At 25.8% G+C, this 11,124-nt stretch overlaps 1 protein-coding gene across 1 annotated transcript; it reads right to left on the bottom strand.

The window, feature by feature from the left end:
• Window positions 1-4,641: 4,641 nt before the first annotated feature.
• LOC113549947 (chromobox protein homolog 3-like) lies at window positions 4,642-6,458 on the bottom strand. Its single transcript, XM_026951483.1, has 2 exons — window positions 6,209-6,458; window positions 4,642-5,104 (listed from the first exon to the last, which is right to left on the bottom strand). Exons 1-2 carry the CDS (start codon window positions 6,217-6,219, stop codon window positions 4,642-4,644), a joined length of 474 nt encoding a protein of 157 aa, XP_026807284.1. The 5' UTR covers window positions 6,220-6,458.
• Window positions 6,459-11,124: the final 4,666 nt, after the last annotated feature.

Genomic DNA, 11,124 nt, shown 5'->3' with positions numbered 1-11,124 from the left:
GAACTTTTTTTTTATATCAAATCCTATAGTAAATATCTTGAATTATTTTATTTTTTTATTATATGTGACAGGTGTGCTTTACAGATAAAAATAATTACTATTTTTATTTTACTGATACAATTTAATAATAGTGTATTCTTAAAATGTGTTAATATTTCAATTTATGTTGATAAGTAACTAATTAATTATGGATTTTTTCATTATTTATTTGTTTAAATTGTCATGCAATAGTAAAAAATATACATATATGCTAATTTAAGTTTATTTACTTTGTATTTGGTTGTCTAAAATCTAGATTAAACATTCAATACTTATTTTATTTTAATAATTAAAGCATTTTTTATCATTTCTTATCTTTTATTTTTATTAGACAAAACCCTAGTACTTTAGTATCATCGATTTTTTTATATTATTTATATACATGAATATCTAATATGCTCAAACATGCTGATTTTCTAGCAAGTGTCTTTATAAATATTTTTATTATTTCAGCCATTTCAGGTCATCAAAATATACTGATTTTTACTTAGCATCTAGCTTTTAACACAACTTCAAATAATTATTATCTTATTTAATATTTTATATTAATTTTAGTGGTAATTGTAGTCAAATTTATACAATACTATGATTATGTGTTTTAATTGTAAGTAATTTGACAAAATTTTTAAATATGTATTTTACAAGAAGATTCAAAACAAACTACATATTCATATTCTATAATTGGTTGTTTATAATAATTAAATAATAAGAGTGTCTAAAATTGAATCTAGTTATGTGTGATGCATGATATTAATGATACATTGTTATTGCTCAATTAAAATTTAAGAGAATTACCTAAAAATCAGAATAAAATAGGAGCATGTTTAATTAATCACTAAGAAGTTAGACCACTATTTTAGGTATGAAAAAAAAATAGATATATGTATATTATATATTATATACATTTAAAAACTAATTTGTTCATGTTCTAAGATGAATTCCATCTTTAATTCCACCTGCTTTTTTGTACCAATATGTCAGCACATAGATTTTGAGCGAAGCATATGCCTAAAATCTGAAATTTAAAATAAAATAAAATTAATACAAATATTTATTTTAAAATAAGAATGTTATATTTTGAATTAATAGCAAATTAAAAACATTTCAATAATAATTTGTTTTTAAAACATGCACATTCTTTGTAATTTTTGTATCAATATCACTATTAAAATTTCTGCAAATAACAGCCAAAAAATCTAATGAAATTTATCAGAACTATCAAATATTAAATATGTATAATTTCAATTGCACCACAAAAATAAAGAATTTGTCGAGAAACAATGATATAAAGCTTCCGATATGTATACATGACAATAATAAAAATGTTTATCTATAATTAAATTATATTTTTATTTGTTTAAATTGTTATTGTAAAATTTCTTTATATTAGGTATATTATTTTTTTTCTTTCATAAATATTTATCAAATAAACAGTATAAAAGGATTTAATATATTTTTAAATATGTACTGTGCTTTGATTAATATTATAAACTAATATCTAAAATCAAAAAGTTAAGTTTATTTAATTGATAAATAAATAACCTACCTGTCCCGTAATTATGCAGCGATAGTTTCGTTTCAGAGATAGGTAATGGGCGTATTACTGAATAAGGTCTGCTGCAACTGGCACAGCGGCGGTGATGTGGACGCACAAAGCCATCTCTGAAGTGTTGTATAAGTTTTATTTTCTGTGTAGCGTCCTTATCATATTATTAATAATAATTTTAAAGTAGTCTTGTTATTGTTATCACTTATCAGTTTTTATTTACACTGTGCAATCAGTGACTGATTACCAGTCTTCGAAAACGACGAAAACTACAGACTTGAACTTCTATTCTAAAGAAATCTGTAGCGAAAACACATTGAATGCGTATTGCGTTATGCGTAGTGTCGATGGATGAAATGTACAACAGTACAACTAAGATAAATGCTGCATTTAAAAGGTCCGTGTAAGTCATTAATACCGAGTATCTTAACTACACATTCTAGTATTGATACGTACCAAGTCTCAACAGTTATGAAATCGTTGGCCACGCAATATAAATTGTACCGGTGTGGTGAACCTTGTGGCAAGGAAATATAGAATTAATAAAATAGTATGTGTACATAATAAAAAGACGAATATTGGCGTAGGTAATAACAATAAATGATATTTTTAAATAGTAACGGTTTGATATAACAGGGTAGTGATACTTAAAATACTAGTGTTAGTACGCCCTCGTCATATAACAAACGACGACGATATAAATTACGACGAATAAATAATGAGGAATTTACAAAAATAAACGGTTATTATTTGGCGTAAAGCCGACTCACGTAACCTATATGCAGTATGCCTGGGTGGATATGAAGATGGCAATGGTTTGATGAGGAATGCGGCAGGTGGTGACACAACTGGAACGAACGGTATAGGTATGTATAATATTATATTATAACATAATGTCGATGGACTAAGTGCTCATATGCGTATGAGTACAAACGATATTCGTTGATTTGGTATATGAATATTATGCAGTGTCACTAAATTGCGTGAAGTAGCGCGAGCAACCTTTCAACTTTTCGTACCGTCTGCGTAACGTCGACTGCGGCCGCGACAACGCAAAGATAGCTCGGTAGGTCCGTTGTTACCGCGACCTTTGCGACAACCGCGTTAACTTATGTAATACGTATGCACTATACATATATGAAAAATATACGTAACAAGTATCTTACCATTTTTTTAACTGGACATAGGTCTTAATTATTGAGCTCGGAAGTTATTGGAGTTGAATATAATTATATATGCTCTCAGATTGTAGTATGTCAAGCTAGAAATCTGAACTATATGATGGTAAGTTTAAAATGCATATTTTGCATATTTCATTGATATTTTTAGTTATTATCATTTATAATATTTTCTAAACATTGATTTTTTTTCTCAAACTATATATTTTAAATAATATTGAATATAAAATTCAATATCATTTTACATAGTTATTTATCTGCGTTTTCCATTACAGCATAAACATGACCCAACACCGCTCAATATATTAGTTTATAATATTAATCAAAGCACAGTACATATTTAAAAATATATTAAATCCTTTTATACTGTTTATTTGATAAATATTTATGAAAGAAAAAAAATAATATACCTAATATAAAGAAATTTTACAATAACAATTTAAACAAATAAAAATATAATTTAATTATAGATAAACATTTTTATTATTGTCATGCATACATATCGGAAGCTTTATATCATTGTTTCTCGACAAATTCTTTATTTTTGTGGTGCAATTGAAATTATACATATTTAATATTTGATAGTTCTGATAAATTTCATTAGATTTTTTGGCTGTTATTTGCAGAAATTTTAATAGTGATATTGATACAAAAATTACAAAGAATGTGCATGTTTTAAAAACAAATTATTATTGAAATGTTTTTAATTTGCTATTAATTCAAAGTATAACATTCTTATTTTAAAATAAATATTTGTATTAATTTTATTTTATTTTAAATTTCAGATTTTAGGCATATGCTTCGCTCAAAATCTATGTGCTGACATATTGGTACAAAAAAGCAGGTGGAATTAAAGATGGAATTCATCTTAGAACATGAACAAATTAGTTTTTAAATGTATATAATATATAATATACATATATCTATTTTTTTTTCATACCTAAAATAGTGGTCTAACTTCTTAGTGATTAATTAAACATGCTCCTATTTTATTCTGATTTTTAGGTAATTCTCTTAAATTTTAATTGAGCAATAACAATGTATCATTAATATCATGCATCACACATAACTAGATTCAATTTTAGACACTCTTATTATTTAATTATTATAAACAACCAATTATAGAATATGAATATGTAGTTTGTTTTGAATCTTCTTGTAAAATACATATTTAAAAATTTTGTCAAATTACTTACAATTAAAACACATAATCATAGTATTGTATAAATTTGACTACAATTACCACTAAAATTAATATAAAATATTAAATAAGATAATAATTATTTGAAGTTGTGTTAAAAGCTAGATGCTAAGTAAAAATCAGTATATTTTGATGACCTGAAATGGCTGAAATAATAAAAATATTTATAAAGACACTTGCTAGAAAATCAGCATGTTTGAGCATATTAGATATTCATGTATATAAATAATATAAAAAAATCGATGATACTAAAGTACTAGGGTTTTGTCTAATAAAAATAAAAGATAAGAAATGATAAAAAATGCTTTAATTATTAAAATAAAATAAGTATTGAATGTTTAATCTAGATTTTAGACAACCAAATACAAAGTAAATAAACTTAAATTAGCATATATGTATATTTTTTACTATTGCATGACAATTTAAACAAATAAATAATGAAAAAATCCATAATTAATTAGTTACTTATCAACATAAATTGAAATATTAACACATTTTAAGAATACACTATTATTAAATTGTATCAGTAAAATAAAAATAGTAATTATTTTTATCTGTAAAGCACACCTGTCACATATAATAAAAAATAAAATAATTCAAGATATTTACTATAGGATTTGATATAAAAAAAAAAGTTCAATTCATTATCTTTATTCACATTAAAACAGTTAATTATTTTATTTAAACAAATAACTTTCATAGTATTTGATAATGAGTTTTGAGTATAATTGTTCAGCAGTATTATTTTTTACTACCACAGGTTCTTTAATTCCTTTAAATTTAATATTATATACAATCTGGCCATGCAGTTTATCAACAGCCACAACTTTTTCTGCTACTTTCTGCTCCTCAGTATTTTTATTGTCAGACTCATCAGAAGATTCTAAATCAATTGAATTCGATGTCTTGCTTTTTCTTTCACGTTCAAAAATGTTGATCAAGTCATCACAATTAAGATTTTCAATAGGTTCCCAAGAATTTTCCGAATCACTGAAACCTTTCCATTTGAGAAAGTATACCACCTTGCCATGCCTTACACATTTATCTAAAACCTTTTCAACGACATACACCTGGTTTTCCTCTTCTTGTTTTTTGTTATTAGAATTAGATTTTTTGTCATTTTTAGTGACTTTGTTTCGGCTGTAATAAAATTACATTAAAAAGGTTGATAATTAAAACATCAAAACAGATTTATCATATATTTAAAATAGGTTACTGCAGATGACTACCAGTGTTCCTAAACTTTTTTTTGTATTTGTGTAACCTCTATAAGTGTTATTTCTTACAAATCATATAATTTGTTTGATATTATTTTTATTATAGACAGAATATTATGCTCATGATTCACTACATTGTTTTAGTTACTTATGTTTAATATTATATAAAAAAAGAATTAAAATTATGAAATGAAAATTGTATGTTTCTCGAACAAAATAAATTCCTCATCTAATCATTGTAAAAATAAGTTTGTCAAGTGGACAGAAATCCAACAATTTTTATTCTACTAATATCCGTGAAATATTATGAAGTATACATAAAAAGATGGCAGAATCACATAACTAATGGAAAAACATGAAACGAATATGCGTAATAGATGTGTAGTGTCTTATTTATTAAACCAACAGTAGAGCAGACAAATCAGAACTATTTTGACATGTATGTGTTATGGATAAGCCGGCCGGGGTTGTTCTATAAATTTGTGCGACATGGAGAACATTAACATGACGTTATGAACTACTCGTAGAGGCAATTTATGTAAATTAGTTAGTAGCTATAAGACATATTCATGTCTGATGTATATATGCATGCAGTGAAAAATAGTTTTTTTATCACTGTTTGTTCGTTTGATAGATTATGATAACGTGACTTCGACGATAAATTGTCAACCAATTAGTCGATCCTAACAGTTGACACAAAGTTACGCGATTAGAATATTGTTGATGTAGGTAGGTACCCATTAAAAATTCGAAAAGGATTTCGTGATATATTATTTGTACGATCGAACATTTACGTATAACAACCATTACCTACATTTGGATAATGATATCGGCGGCGACGACGCCAAAATAACCGATGAACTACAAGGTAAAGATTTTTTTCGAATAAAACAATTCAGACCTCAGTCATGTGCAGATTATATGGGGACGGATAACATTTGCAAACAATGAAAACAGCGGATAAAAACCGAGTTACCGGAAAATCGGAAGCTCGTACATGTACATAAATATTATAGTTGTTACTCACCTGGGATTCATATCGAAGACTTGTCAATGAAAATATCTGAAATGAATTTACGGCGTTGGAGATGTCAACCGTGTGGCGGGATCCAAGTAAATGAAAGAAAACTGGGCACCATCAAAAGACAAACAACAGATACCAAGAGGTACCAACACTATCGACAGTGTGTTTGTAACAGAAAAAAAATGGTATTCCCGCCAACGACATTGATTAGGTTAGGTTAGGTTAGGTTAACACCATACAACACAATAGAAGCGACGCTCACCTGTTCATTTTCATTTTCTTTATTTCGAAGCGCCAAGCTTGACGGTATATGGCATGATATTGGGAACACCTTTATCATCGAAATGGAATGCACGATACCAGCCCGCCAATTTTTTTTTTTTTTTTAAAAAGGTCACTGTTTATTACTATAGAATAAAAAATACAAACATTACACCTGCTCACTTAATGGAAAAATAGTGTTCGGAACGTTCGCTAAAAAAATGAATTCGTTCATGTTCTTTCAAAAAATGAACTCGTTTAATTAACTTTTTTAATTTTTTTTATGAATCAACCTGCAGTAAATATGTGAATCCATAAATATAAACGACTCAACCCAAAGTTTTGTTAAAATGACAAAGAGTTTTCTGTAAAACTTTTGAGAAGAAAAACGTTCAAAAACTCTTTTTCATTCAGCAATAACAAAAACGAAAATTTTCGTTTTTAAATAAAATTATATGAATATGAATATTTTTAAAGCTGTTTGCCGGTTTCTCTGTAAACACTGAACTGAAACTAATAAACGTATCGGTACAGACCAACACCAATCAGACCAACAAAACAATCTTTTGAGTGAATTCAGGAATTTAATGAGTAGCTAATAAAATAACAATTGATTTCTATGCACTTATTATGAGAAAATTCAAAATCTTTATAAGATAGTTTAACATTATTACTCTCAAGCCTTTCTTCTTGTGCAATTAATTACATAATCATTATTAGGAAATTATTAATATCGTTCAGAAACAGACAAAGAATGATGATTAAATGAGTTGTTTCTGGTAAATCTATTGATAGTAAATTCAATAAATATAATGATATTTATAGGCAAAAATATTAACATACAGAAATAATTATTAATTAAAAAAACAATAGAATTCTATTCTATATTCATGAAAACACCAAATATGTTTAAGAGATACTTTAACATTATCACGCACAAGGCTTTCTTCTTGTGTAATTAATTGCATAAGCTTTATTAGGAAGTCATGGATTTAGTTCATTTCTGGAAAAATAAATAATAAGATAATTAGGTATTAATAACAAACCTGACAATAAATATTTCAATAAATTAAATTAAGATTATAGGCTAATTTGTTTTCTTATACATGTAATTATTAATTAAAATAACAATAGAATTCTCTGCTATTTTCATGAAAACAACCAATATGTTTAGGATATAGTTTAACTAGATTACACACAAGCCTTTCTTCTTGGGTAATTAATTGCATAAGCTTTATTGGGAAATCAGAAATATCCTTCAGAAGCAGACAAAGAATGATGATTAAGTAAGTGGTTTCTGGTAAATCTATTGATAGTAAATTCAATAAATATAATGATATTTATAGGCTAAAATAGTAACATAGAGAACAAATTATTACTTAAAAAAATGATAGACTTCTATGCTCTTATTATGACAAAATCCAATATTTTTACTAGATGGTTTAGCATTATTAGACTCCAGCATTCTTCTTGTGTAATTAATTGCATATTCTTTATTAGAAAGTAATGAATATCGTTCTTTTTCTGGAAAAAAATGATAATAAAATTAGGCATACCTAATAAACATGGTAATAATGATTTCAATAGATTAAATGAAGATTATAGGCTAATATATTTACTTATAGATCGAATTATTAATTAAAGCATCAAGTGATTTCTATGTGCTTTTTATGAAAACACCCGAAATCTTTAGAAGAAGATTTAGCATTGCTACTCTCCATCCATTCTTCTTGAGCAGTGGATTACAAAAGCCTTGATAAGAAGTCATTAATTTAGTTAATTTCTGGAAAAATAAATAATAAGATAATTAGGTATTAATAACAAACCTGACAATAAATATTTCAATAAATTAAATTAAGATTATAGGCTAATTTGTTTTCTTATACATGTAATTATTAATTAAAATAACAATAGAATTCTATGCTATTTTCATGAAAACAACCAATATGTTTAGGATATAGTTTAACATTATTACACACAAGCCTTTCTTCTTGGGTAATTAATTGCATAAGCTTTATCGGGAAGTCATTAATATCCTTCAGAAACAGACAAAGAATGATGATTAAGTAAGTTGTTTCTGGTAAATCTATTGATAGTAAATGCAATAAATATAATGATATTTATAGGCTAAAATAGTAACATAGAGAACAAATTATTACTTAAAATAATGATAGACTTCTTTGCTCTTATGTTGACAAAATCCAATATTTTTACTAGATGGTGTAGCATTATTAGACTCCAGCATTCTTCTTGTGTAATTAATTGCATATTCTTTATTAGAAAGTAATGAATATCGTTCTTTTTCTGGAAAAAAATGATAATAAAATTATGCATACCTAATAAACATGGTAATAATGATTTCAATAGATTAAATGAAGATTATAGGCTAAAATATTTACTTATATATCGAATTATTAATTAAAGTAACAAGTGATTTCTATGTGCTTTTTATGAAAACACCCGAAAGCTTTACAAGAAGATTTAGCATTGCTACACTCCATCCATTCTTCTTGAGCAGTGGATTGCAAAAGCCTTAATAGGAAGTCATGAACTTAGTTCATTTCTGGAGAAGTAAATGATAAGATAATTAGGTATTAATAACAAACCTGACAATAAATATTTCAATAAATTAAATTAAGATTATAGGCTAATTTGTTTTCTTATACATGTAATTATTAATTAAAATAACAATAGAATTCTATGCTATTTTCATGAATACAACCAATATGTTTAGGATATAGTTTAACATTATTACACACAAGCCTTTCTTCTTGGGTAATTAATTGCATAAGCTTTATTGGGAAGTCATTAATATCCTTCAGAAACAGACAAAGAATGATGATTAAGTAAGTGGTTTCTGGTAAATCTATTGATAGTAAATTCAATAAATATAATGATATTTATAGGCTAAAATAGTAACATAGAGAACAAATTATTACTTAAAATAATGATAGACATCTATGCTCTTATTATGACAAAATCCAATATTTTTACTAGATGGTTTAGCATTATTAGACTCCAGCATTCTTCTCGTGTAATTAATTGCATATTCTTTATTAGAAAGTAATGAATATCGTTCTTTTTCTGGAAAAAAATGATAATAAAATTATGCATACCTAATAAACATGGTAATAATGATTTCAATAGATTAAATGAAGATTATAGGCTAATATATTTACTTATATATCGAATTATTAATTAAAGTAACAAGTGATTTCTATGTGCTTTTTATGAAAACACCCGAAAGCTTTACAAGAAGATTTAGCATTGCTACACTCCATCCATTCTTCTTGAGCAGTGGATTGCAAAAGCCTTAATAGGAAGTCATGAACTTAGTTCATTTCTGGAAAAGTAAATGATAAGATAATTAGGTATTTATAACAAACCTGACAATAAATATTTCAATAAATTAAATTAAGATTATAGGCTAATTTGTTTTCTTATACATGTAATTATTAATTAAAATAACAATAGAATTCTATGCTATTTTCATGAAAACAATCAATATGTTTAGGATATAGTTTAACATTATTACACACAAGCCTTTCTTCTTGGGTAATTAATTGCATAAGCTTTATTGGGAAGTCATTAATATCCTTCAGAAACAGACAAAGAATTATGATTAAGTAAGTGGTTTCTGGTAAATCTATTGATAGTAAATTCAATAAATATAATGATATTTATAGGCTAAAATAGTAACATAGAGAACAAATTATTACTTAAAATAATGATAGACATCTATGCTCTTATTATGACAAAATCCAATATTTTTACTAGATGGTTTAGCATTATTAGACTCCAGCATTCTTCTCGTGTAATTAATTGCATATTCTTTATTAGAAAGTAATGAATATCGTTCTTTTTCTGGAAAAAAATGATAATAAAATTATGCATACCTAATAAACATGGTAATAATGATTTCAATAGATTAAATGAAGATTATAGGCTAATATATTTACTTATAGATCGAATTATTAATTAAAGCAACAAGTGATTTCTATGTGATTTTTATGAAAACACCCGAAATCTTAACAAGAGGATTTAGCATTGCTACACTCCATCCTTTCATCTTGAGCAGTCGATTGCAAAAGCCTTAATAGGAAGTCATGAATTTAGTTCATTTCTGGAAAAATAAATGATAAGATAATTAGGTATTTATAACAAACCTGACAATATATATTTCAATAAATTAAATTAAGATTATAGGCTAAATTGTTTTCTTATAGATGTAATTATTAATTAAAATAACAATAGAATTCTATGCTATTTTCATGAAAACAACCAATATGTTTAAGAGATAGTTTAACATAATTACACACAAGCATTTCTTCTTGTGTAATTAATTATATAAGCTTTATTGGGAAGTCATTTATATCCTTCAGAAACAGACAAAGAATGATGATTAAGTAAGTTGTTTCTGGTAAATCTATTGATAGTAAATTCAATAAATATAATGATATTTATAGGCTAAAATAGTAACATAGAGAACAAATTATTACTTAAAATAATGATAGACTTCTATGCTCTTATTATGACAAAATCCAATATTTTTACTAGATGGTTTAGCATTATTAGACTCCAGCATTCTTCTTGTGTAATTAATTGCATATTCTTTATTAGAAAGTAATGAATATCGTTCTTTTTCTGGAAAAAAATGA

The sequence above is a fragment of the Rhopalosiphum maidis genome, chromosome 1 (genome assembly GCF_003676215.2).
Source record: "Rhopalosiphum maidis isolate BTI-1 chromosome 1, ASM367621v3, whole genome shotgun sequence".
NCBI classification, from domain to species: Eukaryota; Metazoa; Arthropoda; class Insecta; order Hemiptera; family Aphididae; genus Rhopalosiphum; species Rhopalosiphum maidis.
The sequence above is the reverse complement of the archived record's forward strand: the minus strand, read 5'-3'. Positions and strand labels throughout refer to the sequence as shown.